Source organism: Lithobates pipiens, unplaced genomic scaffold, assembly GCF_037356315.1.
Source record: "Lithobates pipiens isolate NorthernLeopardFrog02 unplaced genomic scaffold, aLitPip1_a1.2 Scaffold_16, whole genome shotgun sequence".
NCBI lineage: Eukaryota > Metazoa > Chordata > Amphibia > Anura > Ranidae > Lithobates > Lithobates pipiens.
Genome location: NW_027507748.1, coordinates 303,227,996 through 303,249,992, shown reverse-complemented (window position 1 = coordinate 303,249,992; position 21,997 = coordinate 303,227,996). Strand labels below are relative to the sequence as shown.

The window sequence follows — 21,997 nt, the reverse complement described above, 5'->3', positions numbered from 1 at the left end:
TGTTAAGTGGGAAGTGTCCATTAGTCGTAGGTGAGGTGTGGACTTGCATAATGTATTTTTCACACTATGGGGGGGGGGGGGGGGGGGTCTATATATAAAAAATGCACTTTGTGAAGGTCTCAGCATTTCAACAAAAGTCGCATAATGTTCATGCAATGTCAGTTTTTAATTGTTGATTTTCACTGGGCAAATGTAACAATCTCTATTCAACATTCAAGTGGTTGTAAAGTCTGGTTCTTAGCGCCGGGGGGCGCATATTTGCGTTAATTGCTGTCTATGCACTTGTGCGGAGAGTGCCCACGCTGCATGCTCCCAGCACAGTTACCGGAGACTAAACGAAATATCCCGATTGCTTGTTGCGATTTGGATTTTTTTCGGACATGATCTTAAGCCATGTTCCCCTCCCGGCATCATAATCCTCTTACAGGGCTAGGGGGCACCAATGCCAAGAGGTTAGCATAACAAACTTGATACACTTGCCTGTTCTGTGCAGCAGTATTGTACAGAGCAATACTGTACACAGTACTTTTACAGAGGGCCGGCGGCACAGACAGGATGTATGTCATCCAGCATGCTCCATGTTAAGGGCGCACAGCGTGGTGCTTCCACGACCACTGAATCTACTGTAGCCCTTATATTGGGGAGGAGAGCAGCTGGAGCGAGCTGCCAGCTACTAAAAGTTGGGAGGGGGAGCTCTCACACACACAGGAGCTGACATGCGGGGGGGGGGGGGGGGGGGAGAGGAGACCAGTGAGATGACAGAGGCACATAACCTGACCACAGTAATCATGCACCAGCAGCCATGATTACCGTGGTCAGCACACTTAGGGGGGCACATGAACAGGCATGATCAACCAGGTTTTTTACAGCATAGAGAGGGGCAAATTAAACAGCACAATCACTGTGATGTTTAACCTGCTATACAGGAACCGTCTTTTTTTTGGGTTACAACCTCTAAGGTTTTTTTCTTTCAGGATCGAATGTTCGGGAATGTTACATTTGCCTGGGAGATAGCAACACATAGAAAGAGTGACATTAGACACTTATAAGGTACATTACAGATATCATTTGTCACTTTTGTGGGAATGCTGAGACATTCATAGATATGTGGTGTATTCATATTCTGTGTAAATGTTAACATCACTAATCTAATTGTCATTCACTTTTCCATTTGCATGTCGCTGTACCATTGTGTGAGATTTCTGACTTGTGAACATTTACCATTTACACCTTACAGATCAATCTTTATTTGAAAATGGAAAAGAAGCCAAACAAGAAGGAACAGCTCACGATTGTGAATAATGTCCTGAAATTGTCTTCCAAACTCATTAAAGTATGTACAGTATATGAAAACAAAAGTGACAGGATATAGCAAAAATTGCATTATATTCTCACCATAGCTGATCAAGTGTCAGTGTGCCATTGCTCTTTGCACATACCTTACAGGAAATAAAGAACAGTGGTCTGTATTTCTTGTTTATGTCCCTATAGATGATGATACTGGAGAAATTCATTAATGTGCTAAAATCCTTACCTGTTGGATAAATTAGCAATTTAGCAGTTAGTGTGCTTAGTCTAATAGTTGATGTCTAATGAGATAGTAAAATAGTATAGGTTATTCTTTGGCATTGCTCTTTGTATAGTGTTAAGCGCAACACAAATTAATAGTTGAAAAACGTGTATATGTACAAAGGATGAAACAAATGCTAGCTGTTCATAAACCACCATTGGACCAGTGGTGGGATTTAGCTGAAGGAGTCTCCAGATTAACTCCTTCAATATACCGTCTTTGCATCTTTACACCTAGAAACAGTTGCAGCAAAAGCTGGGAAAATGGTCACCCTATTCTGCTAGCAGGTCAATTCTAGATGTACGAGCCCAGACTGGGTGATTGTTAAAGCAGAACTATAGGCAAAACTTTATTTTTTTCATTTTGGATAGAGTAAGGGAGGGTCATAACCCTTGTCAGTTTATTTTTTGACATCTGTGCCCCTTTGGGGAGATTCCCCTTTACTTCCTGTCCCACAGCCAAAACAGGAGATGAGAGTAAATCCCTGAAAATTAAGGGAATCCCTATTGGAAGATTTCCCTCTAATACAACCCGGGATTTTTTTTTTTACTTTCACCTTCAATGATAACAGTAAACTGGTCAAATAGAAAGGGTGATAGTCCTTAACAGGGGCATAGACAGACAGATGTTCTAATCTTCAAATCGATATTCCTATTGCACACGTTCCTGGTATTTGTGGCTCATAAAGTGGTGGGTGCTGCAGCGATTACCAGTTGGTTCCTGGAAACATCAAACAAGCGTACATATTCGCCAGCACACCATTAATCGACAATTTTTCATCCAAAAGGTTTAATGGAAAGAATCGCAGCACAAAAGAAAGAGCATCACATAGTGAATAAAAGCAGCACACAAATACAAACACCTAGATAGGCACATTTAACCACCTGGTCGCTCCCAGTTAACCCTTTCACTGCCCTGTCCAGATATCATTAGTACAGTGTACAGATTTATTTTTTCTGATCACTTTATTAGTGTCACGGGTAAGGATAGATAGTATTAGCATCAATCCCAGATAGCGTCAAATTGCCGGCCAAATATTCATGATCACATTTAACTCTTTCATTGCCAGTAACACACACACACACACAATAAACCTCCACCACTAGGATAGTGTCTAAACCGATCAATGTTGATTAGATCAGAACTAAACTAGTGTCCCCAAAAAGTGCCGAATCACAAAAAATGCTCTGGTCAGGAAGGGGGTAAAATCTTCCGGGGCTGAAGCGGTTAATGACCAGGCTTTTTTTCTGCAATACAGCACTGCGTTATTTTAACTGACAATTGCGTGGTCGTGCAACGCTATACCCAAACAAATTGATGCCCCTTTTTTTCCCATAGAGCTTTCTTTTGGCAGTATTTTGATCACCTCTGCGGTTTATTTTTTTTCACAAAAATAATAAACAAAAAAGAACGACAATTTTTTAAAAAACAACTTTTTTACTTTCTACTATAAAACATATCCAATAATAATATGTAAAAATTTAATTTCTTCATCAATTTAGGCCAATATGTATTCTGCTACATATTTGTGGTAAATAAAAATCCCAATTAGCATATATTGATTGATTTGCACAAAAGTTAATCACGTCTACAAACTATGGGATCATTTTATGGCTGTTTTATCTTTATTTTTACTAGTAATGGCGGTGATCAGCGATTTTTAACAGGACAAGGACATTGCGTCAGACAAATCGGACACTAAGTGAGACTTTTTGGGGAACAGTACCACCAATACAGTTATCAGTGCTAAAACTGCACTGCACTGTTCCTGTATAAATTACACCAGCAGGGAAAGGTTTAACATCAGGGCCCGATCAAAGGGTTACGTGTGCTCCTAGGAATGATTTCTAACTGTGTGGGGGATGGACTGACTGAAGGAAGAGAGATATATGTGTTCCTGATTAGCAGGAATCACAGATGTCTCTGTTCCTCTGTGACAGAATGAAGGTCTGCCTTGTTTACATAGGCAGACCACCATTCTGCCTCTCTTATGAACAATCGCGGATGGCCAGCGGGCGCACCCCAGACCCAGGAAGCGGAAACAATGTACAGGTACGTTGTTTCATGCAGCCGAGCAGCCCTGCCGCAGTATATGTACAGTGGGCATTTGAAAGCAGACTTTTATTTTTTTTAAATGTTCGGTCTTTTTTTATTTGTTTAGTAAAAAATAAAAAACGCAGAGCTGATCAAATACCACCAAAAGAAAGCGCTGTGGGAGGAGAGCTCTCATCCACAGTTAAAAAAAAATCCATACCAGACCCCTATCCGAGCACGCAGCCCAGCCGGTCAGGAAAGGGGATGGGGACGAGCGAGCGCCCTCCCTTGATCCATACCAGACCTTTAAGAAGGGGGCCCCCAGATACCGGCCCCCTACCCTATGTGAATGAGTATTGGGGTACCATGTACCCCTACCCATTCACCTGTGAAAAAAAGTGTAAAAAAACAACACAACACATGTTTTTAAAATAATTTATTGCACAGCTCCAGTTGTCGTCTTCTGTCTTGGGGGCTCTTCTCGCCGGAATCCTTCGCTATCTTCTGCTCTTTTATTAGCTCTTTCACTAGCGGAGGAGCCCGGCTTTCTTCTTCGTCGCCGCCCAGGGGTCTTCTTCCGACTTCGGGGGTCTTGTCCCCCTCTTCGGTTCTTCTTGCCGGGCCTCTGCTCCTTCTTCCAGCTCTTTTACTGGCGGTGGCCCGGTCTTCTGTCGCCGCTGTCTTCGCCGCCTTCTGTTCTTCTCTTCTTCTCCTTCCTAGAGATGTTGACTTGTCGCTGTCTCTGGCCGTAATGACAGGGACGTGTTGCGGGGTGACTTATATAGGGACAATGGGCGGGGTCACCGAGTGATGTCCCCGCCCTTATGATGTCACAGTCCCAGCATCCTCTGGGACTGTGACATCATAATCGGCGGGGTCAAACATTCCCATGTACACACTCCTAAACCTAGTGGATAGCCTTCCCAGAAGAATTGAAGCTGTTATAGCTGCAAAGGGTGGGCCAACTCGATATTGAACCCTACGGACTAAGACTGGAATGCCATTAAAGTGCATGTGCATGTAAAGGCAGGCGTCCCAATACTTTTGTTATTATAGTGTATATGCCCAAAAAGGACCAGCAAAGTAATGGTATGCTGCTGGACTTTGAGTGATTATACTGGGATGATGTCTGCAGGTGTAGGCATCATCTTGCTATAGGTTTTTTAGCAAGCGGTCGCCTTTTATATAAAAGCACTCCTAGCAGCTAATTAGCTCCTAGATTGCTTTTACAAGCAGTGGAAGGGGACAACCCCCCTCCCCCCTTTTACAAGCAGTGTGAGGGCTCCCACGCAGCCTTCTGTGGTTTTCTCATGCTCTCCTGTTCCACCAGGGAACCAAAGAATGCAGCGCGCGGTTGCGCCAGCTGGCCATAGAGCTGATAGGAGACCGGAATGACTCCAATCATCTCTATGAGAAACCTTAAGCTATGACCATTTCATCACTTCGGTTTCACCAGATATAAACAGTGCCATTTTTTAATTGGGAAAGCATCTGATCACACTGATCTTGGTGTGGAGAGATGCTTTATGCCGCATACACACAATCGGAATTCTCGTCGGAAGAAGCTCCAATGGTTTTCCCAACAGAATTCCGCTCAAGCTGTCTTGCCTACACACGGTCACACTAAATTCCGATAGTTTAGAACACGGTGACGTACAACACGTACGACGGAACTAGAAAAAGGAAGTTCAATAGCCAGTAGCCAATAGCTTCTGTCTCCTAGTTGAATCTGAGCATGCGTGATTTTTTTGGAGTGTCGGAATTGCATACACACGATCGGAATTACCGATAGAAAGTTTTTCCGTTGGGAAAATTGACAACATATCTATCAATTTTTGGCTGGCGGAAATTTGGACAGCTAAATTCCGATGGAGCATACACACGGTCGCATTTTCCGATGAAAAGCTCTCATCTGTCTTTTTCTGGCCGGAATTCCGACCGTGTGTACACAGCATTAAGGGCAGAGGAGAGATCTAGAGTCTAATAGACCTCTGATTTTTCAGAAAAAATTACCTGTCACTGTCTGTTGTTATCACAGGGGATATTTACATTCCCTGTGATAACAATAAAAGTGATAAAAAAATAAAATAAAATGAAAGGTACAGTGTAAAAATAAAATAAAGAACAAAATAAGTAATAAAAAAAAATTAAATCAACCCGTCCCCTCTCATGCAAAGGTGAAGCATCGGTCTTGTGTCGCATGTAAACAGCAATTGCATCATGCAAGTGAGATATCACTGTGAACCTCATATCAAGGACAGTAATTCTAGCACTAGAACTACTGTGTAAATCTAAAGTTGTAACCTGTAAAGTCTTTTAAAGGCTTTTAAAAATGTATGTAGTTTGTCGCCACTGTACAGCATGCGCAATTTTAAAGGCTGTCATGTTTGGTATCTATTTACTTGGCATAAGAACATCTTTTATATTTTACCAACCAGTAGGGCAAAATGTTGTGTTCTTGTGCATTTAAAATTTAAAAGTGTATTTAAAAAAACAAACAAAAAAAACAAATGCATTTGAAAAACTTCTGTGCAAATACTGAGTGACAAAAAAACACAATTTTATTCTGTAGGGCCTCTGCTTTAACAAAATGTATATAATGGTTGGGGGTTCAAGGTCATTTTCTAGCAAAAAAAACAAAAAACTAAAGATTTTTTTCATGTACACAAAAAAGTGTCAGAAAAGGCTTGGTCTTCAAGTGTGGCATAAGCTTCCAATGTTGGGCATGAAATGCCAGGACAGTTCAAACCCCCACCTTTTTGGAAAGTAGACACCCCAAGCTATTTGCCGAGAGGCATGTTGAGCCCATAATATGGCCACAAGTTTCTGGAACTTTTTTTGTACATAAAGTTGTCACTAAAATGATATATTGGTCACACATGCCATGGGCAAATGTGGAATTACAGTGCAAAATACATTCTGCTACTTCTCCTGAGTATGGGGATATCACACGTATAGAACCCCAAAATCAAATAAGCACCTTCAGGCTTTTAAAGGGTGTAATTTCCTCATTTCACTTCCTTACTACCGATCACAGTTTTGGAGGCCCTGAAATGCCAAAATATCACAAAACTCCCCAAAATGACCTCTTTTTGGAAAGTAGACACCCCAAGTTATTTGCTGAGAGGCATGTTGAGCCCATGGAATATTTTATATTTGGCCACGAGTTCTGGAAAATTACAGATTTTTTTTATTTTTTATTTTTTTTATTTTTTTTACAAAGTTGTCACTTAAATGATATATTGCTCACACATGCCATGGGTATATGTAGAATCACACCCCAAAATATATTCGGATGCTTCTCCTGAGTTTTGTGATACCATATGTGACAGACTTTTTGGCAGTCTAACAAGATATTTGGGAGGCACACCCTAAAAGATGCATTAAAGATGGTGCATCCATAAGACCATAGAACAAAATATTACAGCGCACACATGCAAAAAATACATTTACCTTAAAGGCTATTTAAAACACCTAAACATTAAGGACTAAAGATCTCCACCTATGACACAGGTGGACACTAATAAGATGGCTGCACCATCTTTAATACATCTTTTAGGGTGTGCCCCCCCAAATATCTTGTTTGTCTATTGTATGGATTCTGACCAAATCCTTTTGGGCAGGAGCACCCCACTCCATCATTGCCTCTCATTTGTGTCCACCTGTGTCATAGGTGGAGTCTTTTAGTTCTCCCATATAGAGGAGTGTATTTCTCCCATGGTTCAGAGAAGCAGGATCTTCCATTATATGGATAGCCTAGGACCCACTAACTATGGGGTACTTTGTCGCAGTAAGTGGGCATAGCAATATGGTGTGACCAAATCCCCATACTTTTTGAAAATGTTTAGGTGTTTTAAATAGCCTTGCAGGAGGTAAATGTCTTTTTTGCATGTGTGTGCTGTAATATTTTGTTCTTTTAGGCAGTCTAGCTGCATACAGGACCCCGATATCTAATAAGCACCTTCAGGCTTTTAAAAGGCGTTATTTCCTCATTACACTTCCTGACTATCTATTATAGGTTTGGATGCCCTGAAATGCCAGGATAGTACCACCACCCCCCCCCCCCCAAAAAAATAACCTCTTTTTGGATAGTAGACATGCCAAGGTATTGGCTAAGAGGCATGGTGAGTATTTTGCAGGTCTCATTTGTTGGCACCATTTTTTGGAAAGTGAAGAAAGAAAACAAACATTTTTTTTATTTTCGAAACCTTGGGACAAAAATTAGATTTGCAAAATACCATGCCTCTTATCAAATTCCTTGGGGTGTCTACTTTCCGAAAAGGGGTCATCAGGGAAGGGGGGGGGGGGGGTTGTGCTATCTTGGCATATCCCTATACTCAGGAGAAGCAGCAGAATGTATTTCGGGATGTAATTCCACATATACCCATGGCATGTGTAAGCAATATATCATTTCATTGACAAAATTGTGTAAAAATATTTATTTTTCCAGAAACTTGTGGCAAAAAATTAATTACATGGGCTTAACATGCCTCTCAGCAAATACCTTGGGGTGTCTACTTTCCAAAAAGGTGTCATTTGGGGGGGGGTAGTTTTGCTGTCTTGGCATTTCAGGGCCTCCAAAACTGTGATAAGTAGTGAGGAAGTGGAATGAGAATCTCGTAAAACAGTGTAAATTTGCTCTCCCCCTCAAAATAGCTCCACATAGCCATTAATGTCTAAACCGCTGGCAATAAAAGTGAGTACACCCCTAAGTGAAAATGTCCAAATTGGGCCCAATTTGCCATTTTCCCTCCCTGGTGTCACGTGACTCGTTAGTGCTACAAGGTCTCAGGTGTGAATGGGGAGCAGGTGTGTTAAATGTGTTGCTATTGCTCTCAGTCTCTCATACTGGTCACCGGAAGTTCAACATAGCACCTCATGGCAAAGAACTCTGTGAGGATCTGAAAAAAATAATTATCGCTATACATAAAGATGGCCTAGGCTATAAGAAGATTGCCAGGAACCTGAAACTGAACTGCAGCACAGTGGCCAAGACCATACAGCGGTTTAACAGGACAGGTTCTACTCAGAACAGGCCTCGCCATGGTCGACCAAAGAAGTTGAGTGCATGTGCTCAGCATCATATCCAGAGGTTGTCTTTGGGAAATAGACTTATGAGTGCTGCCAGCATTGCTGCAGAGGAAATGGATTATTGAAACATGCCCTGTGTTCTGATGAGACCAAAATATAAAACATATTTGGTTCAGATGGTGTCAATCGTGTGTGGCGGCAACCAGGTGAGGATTACAAAGACAGTTGTTTCTTGCCTACAGTCAAACATGGTAGTGGGAGTGTCATGGTCTGGGACTGCATGAGTGCTGCCGGCACTGGGGAGCTGCAGTTCATTGAGGGAACCATGAATGCCAACATGTACTGTGACATACTGAAGCAGAGCTTGATTCACTCCCTTCAGAGACTGTGCTGCAGGGTAGTAATCCAACATGATAACGACCCCAAACACACGTCCAAGAGAACCACTGCCTTGCTAAAGAAGCTGAGGATAAAGGTGATGGACTGGCCAAGCATGTCTCCAGACCTAAATCCTATTGAGCATCTGTGGGCTATCCTCAGAACGTGGAAGAGCGCAAGTTATTTAACATCCACCATTTCTGTGATGTCATCATGGAGGAGTGGAAGAGGACTCCAATGGCAACCTGTGAAGCTTTGGTGAACTCCATGCCCAGGAGGGTTAAGGCAGAGCTGGAAAAAAATGGTGGCCACACAAAATATTGACACTTTGGGCCTAATTTGGACATTTTAACTTAGGGGTGTACTCACTTCTGTTACCAGCAGTTTAGACATTAATGGCTGTGTGTTGAGTTATTTTGGAGGGGACAGCAAATTTACACTGTTATACAAGCTGCACACACACACACTACTTTACATTGTAGCAAAGTGTAATTTCTTCAGTGTTGTCACGAGGGGTGTACTCACTTTTGTGAGATACTGTATTATCCCATACTGGGATTTTTTTTACCAGACATGTAGCTGAATACATTTTGGCCTAAAAGTATGACAAAATTTGAGTTTATTGGATATTTTTATAACATTTTCTGTCTTTTTTTTGCTTATATCACACAAAATAAAAATCCCAGTGGTGGTCAAATACCACCAAAAGAAAGCTTTTTGTAGAAAAAAAGGACATCAATTTAGTTTGGGTACAACGATGCATGAATGCACAATTAATGACCCGCTAAAGTAGTGCAGTGCCAAATAGCAAAAAAAGGCCTGGTCAGGAAGGGGGGTAAAACCTTCCGGAGCTCAGGTGGTTAAGTACAAAGTACACTCTTCCACCAACAAAAATGCACACAATGAGCAGGGACAGAAACAATGACTGGATCAAACTGACAGCTAGAACATTAGTGCAGATCCTTTTATTACACACAGTAATGTATTACTGAAAATTGGCAAAGAGATATGTGAATGGTTTTGTGATGCCCCTGGCAGAGCTGACCCCTTAGGCCACAGCCTATGTTGAAAATCAGACATCTACAGGGCTTTTTTTCAGCGGGAACTAGGGGGAACTCAGTTCCACCACCTCTGGCTCAGGTCTTCTGCTCCCTGCTCACCACTTTCACTTGGTAACATTGAAGTCCAGCTTCTGCGTTTACAAGTGATAGCTTATCTCCCAGTAGCTCCCACAGGTCAGATCTCCTGCGCAGATCCCACTGAGTGCCGGACAGGGACAAGGGAGATACAGAACAGGTGCCCAGGGTTAGTGCAGTCGTGGGCAGGAGAGGGTGCATGGTAGGCTGCCCCCTCTGTGGTCTTCATTTTTTCCCTGGTGACCAGTTGTTGATGCTCCTACTAGATAATCTCCCTTGCAAGTGACTGTAGTATATAGTATAGTATGCTGGGAGGCACTAAAGCCGGATAGCTGTTTCAGCTTAATATTGCAACAAAGGTAAGATATATGACAGATGGTGGGGCTTTTAAGGAAGGGGGAGAAGATGAGGGCACTGGAGGGAGGGGGTTGTATGCATAGGGAAGAGCTACTATTTGATGCAATTTGGCAGGTATGCGAGTGTGGCGGGCATGGTTGCGTTCCTGCACCTATTCTCTGAGAAAAAAAACCCTGGACATCCAGCCTTGGACAACAGAATAAGGGTTAGAGCATGGGAATGCAGAGAGCAGAATCACTGATGAATCATAAGCATTGATAGCATATTTATGATTGATGTTCAGAGCAGATAACAGAGTGTTATGCTGCTCAAAAATGCTTTCTGGAATGAAATGTGTAGTCTGTACAGAAAATGCTTTCTGTAAAAATAGGACAAGACAGAATATGAGTCACAGAGCTCAGCTCAAAGGCTACAGGAAAGTAACATTATGTAGTATAATACACACTGCATTGAATATAAAAAATATATTTTTTTACTTGAGTTGATTTCATCACCTCGTCACTATAACATAATCAAATGTATATTTAAAGGTGAATTCAAGGCAGGTATGAAAATGAGCAGTTAATGCATTTAGATATTTATAAAATTGCAATTATATTTTCAATTGCAACGGTCTAAAGTAAGTGAATTCATCTTTTTTTTTCCCTGCACATCAGCTGAATGAGAAGCCAATGATATGCAATTATAAGCCATAACCAAACGTATGCTGATTTATAAAAATAAAAGTTAGGCAGAGGAGAACACAGCTTGCATAGAAAGCTTGCTGGCTAGTGAATAAACAATAGAATACATTGAAAAGCCATTGTATAAAATTGGAACAAAACAAGTTACCCACAGATTCAGCTTTTATTCTTCATTGCAGGTTACAAAATCTGAGTTTGTGGTTTGCAGGAAAAACACAAACACCTTGCTTTTTTTCCACTCCACATTGAAAATGTGTCTGACCTTTTCTTTATTATTATTCTTCAATTGTGTTGTGTTGATCCAAGCAATGTTTTACTAGTATTCATTTTACCTAAACCTTTTGGCACTGGGTTAATGATGTTTATTTTTTTGTATTGTGCCCGTTGATTGCAGCAGATATTATTTCTGTTTAAAAATCTGGATTAACTTGTTAAGAAGCATAGAAAATACTAGTAATAAAGTATATTCAGTTACCCATAGAGGGTGATAGTGCACCTATTTATCTAGCACTAACTATAGTAGCTGCAATATACATCAGCACAAAAGAGCTATCCAAACCTTGAATTTAATTTGCCATGTATAGGAGGAGATTATTAAGACATGTTTAGGCAAGGTTGCCTTACATTGGCAGAAATTCGATTTTTCTTAAATTTACAGTCGCTGCATAATTCAATGCAGATGAATGTTGCCTAAAATTTCCTTAAGAAAAAACAAAATAAATGTCATTCTATTTCCACAATATTCTATTTCATTTATAGTATGTTGTTATTAATCCAGAAAATTATCAGTACACAATAAAATTAGAATACTGATCCTAACGCTCAATCTGAAGCTCACAATTATCTGCACAAGAGCTGCTGTTATACGTCATACATCAAATCTTTAACCACTACAATACAGGGCACTTTCACCCCCTTCCTTCCCAGCCCAATTTTCAGCTTTCAGCGCTCTAGCGCTTTCAGTGACAATTGCGCGGTCATGCTACACTGTACCCAAATGAAATTGTTATCATTTTGTTCGCACAAATAGAGCTTTATTTTGGTGTTATTTATTCACGACTCCGTTTTTTTTTTTGCGATATAAGCGCAAAAATAGCGGAAATTTGGAAAAAAAACAATATTTTCTTTTTTCTATTTGAAAAGAAATCCAATAAAATCAAATTTTGTCATAAATTTAAGCCAAAATGTATTCTGCTACATGTTTTTGGTAAAAAAAATTCCGTTAAGTGTATAATAATTGGTTTGTGTGATCACGGACATATGTACGCAAATGATCATGTACATATGTGTGCAGGTGATCACGTACATATGTGTGCAGATAATCATTGGGACATGTGATTTTAGTGGGACATATGTGGGGGACATGTTTTTATTATTAGGGACATGTGTTTTTATTATTTGGGGACATGTATGTTTTGGGGACATGTGTGGGACTGTGTTTACACTGTGTGGTGTGTTGTGTGTTTACACTACACTGATGATCAGTGAGTAAAAAGCTGTAAAAAGCAGCCCATACTCACTGATCATCAGCCGGCTGCAGCGATCTGCTCTCCTCTCCTCAGCGGTGACTTCCGTGTGAGGAGAGGAGAGCCGATTGCCTAGCAACCGGCTGTTTGTTTACATCACATGCCGGCCGTGATTGGACACGGCCGTCATGTGATCAGGAGGGCCAATCACAGAGCCCTCCTGCCGATCTGAGATGTGCCGTGTCCGGGTGACACGAGCACATCGGGATCGCGCCGCTGCGCGGTCGCGCGCGCGCGCGATCCGGCTACTCCTGAATGACATTCCTGAACGTCCTATCAGGAGTAGACGGCTCCCACCCGGCCGTATATATGCATCGGCCGGGTGGGAAGTGGTTAAACATATGCATAAATACAATCTATGGTTATAAAGAGTACTTTAGCATTAACAGCGCTAAGATCTATAAATAAATAGATATATGCAAAGAATGATAACTGAATATTGAATAATGATAAATATGTGCAAAGAATATACCCTGCATATTAAATAATCATACAACTAATTTAATAGGGCATATAATTAATAAGTACCAAAAAGTCCCAAAGATAAGATAAAAGTTCATAAAGTGAGTGAAGTGCTCCAGGAACCCTCAGGCTTATAGGAAATCCTCAGAAAAAATGCACACCACACCATGCAGGCAGAAAAAACCTCATGCTCAGTGTGACCCCCTTTGGTTATGCACTTACCCCCTAAAGGGTTAATCACAGGCGTTCCAAATATCTCACAATGTGTTGCTGAAATAGTTGTCACAGACTGCATACAGACGCCCGTCAGAGGAATACCCAGGCAGGAAATTCACTTACACCAGGATTTCACTTTTAATCCAATTTGCAATCTTTAGATGTGGTGGCGACATTCGTTTTTCCTTTTTAGGCTTTTCCCTCTCTGTTTTCACCTGGTGATCTGACCAGTAAAACGCCTCCTCTATTAGAATGTGCCCACTCTGGATGAAGGAGCAAGAGACACCTTTGGACAGCAGAATAGTTAATCTTACCGTACACTGAGCAACCATTCACCTCACACACCCGACATACCTAAAATTTCCTTAACAAAAAACAAAATAAATGTCATTCTATTTCATTTATAATATGTTGTTATTAATGAATGTGGGATTGTTACACTGGACTACCCCATACAAAATAACCCCCTCTCCCTCCTTCTCTGCTTACAGCTTAACAATTTTCCCTTAGTAACAATGAATGTGCCCAGTTCTGTTTATGGAAACTGCTTTTCTTTAAGATATTGGTATACTGTATTTTTTCACTTTTGTTTTTGCAGATGTACACCGTAAATTCTGCTATGTATATACCTGCATTGTGTACTTTTATACCTTTGCCATGCAGATATATTACAAACATAGTATTCCCTATACAAGATTTTGCCAAAACAGTGACATATGTGGTTGTAAAACTATAAATAGGCTCTCATGCATATTTGTTCTATTTTCCATGTCCGGATTTATCAACTTTTACAACAGCTGCCCGGCACTGAGTGCTGGAACTACTAAATAATAACAATAATGATATTTTATTTTTATTACGGGCCATATTATTTGGATCCAAAGCACACACATGCAGTAAAATGATAATAACAAAGACCTATTCCAGTAAGCAATACATGCTTCTCAGCAGTTATAAATACCCTGTCTATCTGAAAAATAATGTATTTTTCTGTGTAGCGAGACCTTGGTTCTGTCAGCATCCCCCTTGCAATGTAGCCACTTAACAATAGACTTTCAGCAAATAATTATTTAATAACCAATACCCACCTTGTAGTGTTGTTCAAGCAGTTTCACCACTCATCACTAATGTTTGTAATATGACAATATCAGAGCACATGGCAGCTATCCATAGGCTACCATTTTTTTTTCAGTAACCAGGGCAGGCAAACATAAAACAACTAAAAAACACGAACTAACCACTTAAATACAATTGGTCACAAACCATTAAAGTATCTATTTAATATGAAAAATAATTATACGTAACTACTTATAGCAGTTTAAAAACACTTTGACCAGTTGAGTAGTATATAAATGTATATACTAAATGGACGTTTTCATATTTTTTGTGAAACGTACCTTTCGGAAACCTAGGTCATTTATCATCCAGTCCGCAGTGATGGTCTTCATTTCAGGGGCAGTGTGACTAAGGTGCATGTGACACAATCACTGTTGCTCATGTGAATCTAGGATTCCACACTTTATGCATGACAAGGTTTCCAGGGTAAATTAAGCTTTTCTATACACTGGAGTAATATGCTAGTATCATACAGTATCTCACAAAAGTGAGTACACCCCTCACATTTTTGTAAATATTTTATTATATTTTTATGTAGTGACTGTATAGCGTGTATAATGCCCTGTACACACAAGTGGATTTTCTGTCAGAAAAAACTTGGATGGTTTTTCCGACGGAACTCCACTCAAGCTTGGCTTGCATACACACGGTCACACAAAAGTTCTCAGAATTTTTGACCGCCAAGAACGCGGTGACGTACAACACTATGATGAGCCGAGAAAATTAAGTTCAATGCTTCAGAGCATGCGTCAAATTGTTTCCGAGCATGCGTAGGAATTTTGCACGTCGGAATTGGTACAGACGATTGGAATTTCCGATAGGAACTTTTTCCGACCAAAAAATTTAGAACCTGCTCTCAATCTTTTGCTGGTGGAATTCCCGCCAGCAAAAGATTGACAGCAGGTTCTAAATTTTTTGGTCCGATGGAGCATACACACAAAAGCTCACATCGGACTTTTTCTGGTGGAATTTCCGATCATGTGTAAGGGGCATAACAGTGTAAATTTGTTGTCACCTAAAAATAACTCAACACACAGCTATTAATTAGGGATGCATCGAATGGGTTTTTTGGTGCCGAAACAGATACCGAAAATGAAAAATACACTAGGCCGAAAACCGATACCGAAACAGCACCGATACTGAAAATGACTGTTTTTAAAAAATATTTTTATACAGGAGATGGTCAGAGACTGGGGACATAGTACAGGAGGTGGTCAGAGACTGGCAACATGGTACAGGAGGTGGTCAGAGACTGGCGACATGGTACAGGAGGTGGTCAGAGACTGGCGACATGGCACAGGAGGTGGTCAGAGACTGGCGACATGGTACAGGAGGTGGTCAGAGACTGGCGGCATGGTACAGGAGAGGGTCAGAGACTGGCGGCATGGTACAGGAGGTGGTCAGAGACTGGCTAAATGGTACAGGAGAGGGTCAGAGACTGGCGGCATGGTACAGGAGAGGGTCAGAGACTGGCGGCATGGTACAGGAGGTGGTCAGAGACTGGCGGCATGGTACAGGAGGTGGTCAGAGACTGGCGACATGGTACAGGAGGTGGTCAGAGACTGGCGGCATGGTACAGGAGGTGGTCAGAGACTGGCAGCATGGTACAGGAGGTGGTCAGAGACTGGCGGCATGGTACAGGAGGTGGTCAGAGACTGGCGGCATGGTACAGGAGGTGGTCAGAGACTGGCGGCATGATACAGGAGAGGGTCAGAGACTGGCGGCATGATAAGAGATAAGTGTGTTGTCCCCTGTGCAGCCAGTGTGTTGTCCCCTGTGCGGCCAGTGTGTTGTCCCCTGTGCGGCCAGTGTGTTGTCCCCTGTGCGGCCAGTGTGTTGTCCCCTGTGCGGCCAGTGTGTTGTCCCCCAGTCCAATCTGGACGGGTAATCTGTCTATCACAGTTCCCCAGACAAGCGGGAGGGGCTGTATGCGACGGGACGTGACGGGGGAACACACAGCTATTAAAATTAAAGCTGTGATGTTCCCGGCGCTCTATTGACCAGACGGTGGAGGCAGCTCTCCTGCGTTATAGATCTCCCATGATGGGCGGCGCCAGGGGCGGTGCTCCGCCCCCACCCAGGCCCGCCCCATTTTCGGCTCAATTATCGGCCGTTTTTTCCTTTCGGCATATTGCCGAAAAGGGCATTTTCGGCCGATATGTTTCGCCGGCCGAAATTTCGGTGCATACCTACTATTATTGTCTAAACCACTAGCAACACAAGTGAGTACACCTCTAAATGAAAAATGTCCAAATTGGGCCCAAAGTGTCAATATTGTGTGTGGCCACCATTATTTTCCAGTACTGCCTTACATCCGGGCATTCAGAGCACATGTGCCACTCAGTGGCTGCATGCAAAGGGAATATATCCTAAACCGTACAGGTTTAGGAGATATTTATTTTACCTACAGGTAAGCCTTATTATAGGCTTACCTGTAGGTAAAAATTACAAATTAAGGTATACAACCACTTTAATCGAGACATGTACACACTATAGAGGGATATGCTTTATTCATATTTCATGTCAGAGGTTTACAACCACTTTAAGGTGGATTCAAATTAATGTTTTATGCTGCAGGGAACCGGGCACCAAACCAATTATGTTTCCGTGCCAATAAATGTATTTAGCATGTAAAGGAGCTTAATTTTCACCAACTCAATGCACTCCTGTAGGATATATTGTAGGAGCTGATTATACAAATGCTCAGAGAAAATTACATAATTTCTGGATACTGACATTTATAGGTAAAAACATGAAAGAATGTTGATCCAGGGAAATCAAATTTCCTTCTGTGGGATCATAAACAAATTTATTTTCCCCTGCTGGAAAAAACTGGATCATGCTTTATAGGAGTTATTTGCCTTTCTCAGGATCAACTGTGGGTATAGGGTGATGTATATGGAGGTTTTCTATTTGTGTTTTTTTGGTTGATGGAACTGGATGGACTATTTTTTATTTTTTCCCTAATGGACTAGATGGATTATTTTCAACCTGAATGACCATGTAACTAAGTAATTTGCTAAGAAATGTACTTACTATGTGTTGTAAAAATATCATTCGCAAGTCATTGAAAAAAATAATATAGATATTTTTATTTTTGTTGCAGGAAATTGACACCCCTTTCAGGCTGTATGGACTTGCAATGAACCCTTTAATTTATACTATAACCCGTGTCGTGATTCTTTCTGTGGTATCTGGTGTTATAAGTGACCTTTTAGGATTCAATATCAGAGTGAGTAATTTATAGTACTTATGTTTTGTTGTTCTTTTTTTTTTGTAACCTTTTTGCTTTGGGTTTACCTTTAAAATATTTGTGCAAGTATATACTTAAAAAATGTCTAAACCATATATAAAGCCCAACTAAACTTTCAGTTCAAATCAAAAATACATTACAGGTGTACAAAGTCTTACAGTTAATTTTATTTAGAAGGTGGACAAAACCTTAGGCCCCTTTCACACGGACCGACCGTTCAGGTCCGCTTGTCAGTTTTTTAGGCGGACCTGAACGGACACTCCATAGAGGTCTATGGAGGGACGGATGTCAGCGGTGACATGTCCGCTGACATCCAACCTGCTCTGGTCCGAAAAAGTGTGACGGAGGAAAAACCTATTTTTCCATTTGCCTTCGGATCGGGTGACAACAGACTCTATGGTCCGTGTTTATCCGATCCCCCATAGGGGAGAGCAGCGCTCGGACAGGTCGGTCCCTGCACAGTGTGCAGGGAGGGACCTGTCATCTGCCTGCTCAGTGAGGATTGACGTAGCAATCCCTCGCTGAGCAGAGCGGGCTCCGTACACGGACACGTCCGTGTGAAGGAGCCCTAAGTAGAAAATCATGTCACCTGACAGCATGCTGCAGAAAAGCTCCCTTGTTCTCTGTGTGGAAGCAGTGGTCTCTTTGCAGAGGTCTTGCATTCCCTCTGGTAAATAAGTTTTAGAGCTCTGTAATCAGCAAGGAGCATAAGCTTTGCTTGTTGTAAAGCCATAGGTCTAACTTCTCAGAAGAGGGCATGTCAGACCATCTCTTCTACACAGAGACCAAGGCTTTTTCACTCAGTCATTGGCTGTTTTCTAAAAAACTTACCATAAGGGCCGGTTCCCACCATGAATCACACAAACATGCTGTGCGTTCCTGTGCGATTCACATGATCTAGGTGCAATGCGATTTCAGCCTATTCATTTGGATGAGCTGAAACTGCACCAGACTGCAGCAAAAGTAGTTAATGCACTACTTTATAAAACACACAGCAATCGGATTGCATGGTATCTCCAGCACTGCGTTTGCAACCTGCATTTGGGGTGTCATTAAGCTAACATTGACAACCACCGCAGATCACAACTGCAGTGAGTTTTGAAAACGCGTTGAGGGAAATGCATGCATAACGCGGGTTTGCCACACGACGTTCTGGTGTGCACTAGCCCTATAACTTTGCCTTCACCTTTTGTTTCAATGCACCTGGAATGTTTTAGCTGATTCAAACTGAAAATTCAGTTGGATTTTAAAAGCTAAAATAATATTCCCAAATGCACACAAAAAAAACAGTTAAAAGTTAATTCTGCTCCAAACAAATACTTTTGTTTTAGATATCAGTAGGAAATATCACTTGCCAGCTTCTTATATATTTTAGAAAAAATAAAAATATAAGATCTTTTTACCCTAGTCCTGCTGCATCCTTGGCAAAGGAATCTCAAGCTCGCAGTTTAGCTTGTCACATTGTGGTGAGGGTAGCAGAGAAAATGATACTCTCTCTGTCGGAGCAAAACAGAATCACCTTTCCACACTGTAAGTTGAAAAGTATAGCTGTACCATATCTCATTGCAACCAGGGGACCATTATTACTAAAGTATTCCTGTGGTGTTAACCTTTTTATTCTCAGATACCAAGTTTTTGTTCGCTATTGTTCTGAGATCAGATATAGGATAGAATTAATTTCTTAAGAAATAATTTAGGGACTTACGTAAAACTATTGTGTGACACCATGGGTCATGCCATATAGTCCATACATCTCTGATCTAAAATGCATGAAGTATACAGTGTTCTGTTTGCTTGTTCTTCAATGCAGACTGTATATATTATAATGTAGATAAAGATCACACCATATTTTAGTTATTTGTGCAGCAATCCATTTCCTAAGGGCTTATAAAATGTTATCTCACAGCCGAGTTCTCACATAACCTTTTGTTTCAGAATTTCCATTTTTAATCATTTTGCATGATTAAACTTAAAGCGTAGGTCGGGGCAAAATTACATCTCTGTAATGCATACACATTTGCCTGTGTGTTATTCCTTTACAAACCCTGCAAGAAAAGAAAAATACTTGTTGATCTGTTAGATATGCTCCCAGCTTCTAAATCCTGCTGTGGGCTGACAAAACACAGCATTTTGTGGACTAGTGTTTATGGTGTCAGTCCTGCCTAGTTGTCTTTAGCTAAACCACTAAAACCTTCATACCCTCAGTTCTCTACATCATAGACACAAAATTTTCTGTAGACCAAGATAAGAATGTTTTCAATGGTATGTTCAACAGAACAAAAGAGAGGTTCATTTTTTTTAAGGAAGTCCAACCAAAAATGCAAACTCAACCATTAAAAATACCATGTAGATATGTACTATGTGGTTCACCTTATAAGCTGCCATACTTGCCTTTATAGTGAACCTGTTACAAAAGCAAACATATTTTTATTTATAAAATGGTAGTATTGCATATCTTGTTGCCCCTCTTGGCAAATATTTCATTTATTGCAAAGTTGAAAAGAAGAGTTTAATACTCCTCAGTATGTTAGATTCCTCTCTTTCATGGTACTCTCAGCTACTCCCCCCACAACTAATAATTCCTTTGTAATTGGCAGCTAAGGCTGAGGCTGTGTGCAGAATAACTGCCCCCAACCACAGCTTTAACAACTGTAAGCAAAGGGAGCTGGGACTGTGATCAGATGATGCTCTCTAAACACAAAGTGAGCTGTCATTTTTCTTTGTCCTGGCCACACATTAATCAATTTTTCTTTCAACCAACGGGTTGAAAAAAAAAAAATCAGTTTTCCCAATCCACACATTTGAGGTAGATGGGGGAACCACTCCCACTTTGGCTTTGTATTCTGACAGAAGGAAGCCTTCACCGCCATCAGAACACTTTGATCAGTGTTGCTGGCTATAATCCGACAGGATGCTTGTACAGAAGTCGATCCGTAGATTGACTTCTCCACAAACAACCTGTCCATAGATGGATGGAAATTCAGCCGGTTCATGCTCAATCGCCCGAATTTCAGTCTATGTATGGGTGCCTTACAACTGTGTGCAGAACAACTACTTCCAATCACAGTCACAGCTCCCTTTGTTCAAGCATGAACTAAAGGCAACATTTTTTTTTTTTTTTTTAATTTTGGATAAAGTGAAGAAGGATTAAAACACCTGATTTGGCCTGTTTACCGTTATCATTGAGAGTGAAAGTAAAACTGTGCTGTCCACTGTGTGGACACCACAGTGGTGTAGTGGTTAGCACTTTCACCTAGCAGCAAAAAGGGTCGCTGGTTCGAACCCAACCATGGCACTAACTGTCTGGAGTTTGCATATTTACCCTGTGCCTCGTGGGATTCCTCCAGGTACTCCAGTTTCCACCCACACTCCAAAGACATGCTGGTAGGCTAACTGGATCCTGTCTAAATTGGCCCTGGTATGCGTAAGTATGAATGTGAGTTAGGGATCTTAGATTGTAAGCTCCTTGAGGGCAGAGAGTGATGTGAATGTAAAATGTATATGTAAAGCGCTGTTTAAATTTGACAGCGCTATATAAGTACCTTAAATAAATAATAATTAAAAAATATATATATTTATGGGTTGTTTCAAGAAGAGTAACAAAGGGGAAATCTTCCAATGGAGACCTAGGGGGCCCAAGGGATTCCCTTAATTTGCAGGATTTCCTCTGACTTCCTGGTTTGGCTGTGGCACTTGAAATGAAGCTATCTTCCCAATGGGATGCAGACGGCAAATATATAACCCTCCTTTATCTAAAATCAAAAACAGGTTTTGCCTATTATTTTAACATTTGCTGAGGCTGTGATTAGCAGTAGTTCTCCTGAACACTGCCTCAGGCAAAGTAAAATGATGGCCTACTTTGTGTTCAGAGAACATCTCCAGATCACAGTCTCAGCTCTCTTTGTTTACGTATGGCAAGACGTTTGGGTGTAGCTCTACTACTCCTCAGCTACAAATTATAAGTGACATAGTACTAGTGAAGGAGCTGCAGAAGACAGAAGAAAATAATATGAAATATCAGACATTTGAAGTGTCTAATTCTTCAAAATGTTCTCCTATTTCTGACTCTGCAATAGTGTAATAAAATGATTGCTCAGAGGTGGCAGTAGGATGTACAAACTAAGCACTATTATATTTATAAATTCAAACATGATGTTTGATTGGGTTTGATTAAGTGACAGGGCCTCCGTAATTAAGACAAAAAAACAGTGCTGGAACTGCTTTAATGGTTTTCT

The 21,997-nt window shown here is 41.1% G+C and overlaps 1 protein-coding gene across 2 annotated transcripts in view; it reads left to right on the top strand.

Annotated features, from left to right (window-relative positions):
* PHTF1 (putative homeodomain transcription factor 1) overlaps positions 1-21,997 on the top strand; it is a 214,143-nt gene that overhangs the window by 182,521 nt on the left and 9,625 nt on the right. For both annotated transcript variants that reach the window (XM_077481561.1, XM_077481560.1), the window contains 2 exons: positions 1,238-1,333; positions 17,616-17,741. In XM_077481561.1, the coding sequence (XP_077337687.1) occupies positions 1,238-1,333; positions 17,616-17,741 (222 nt within the window). The remainder of the gene's footprint in view (positions 1-1,237; positions 1,334-17,615; positions 17,742-21,997) is intronic.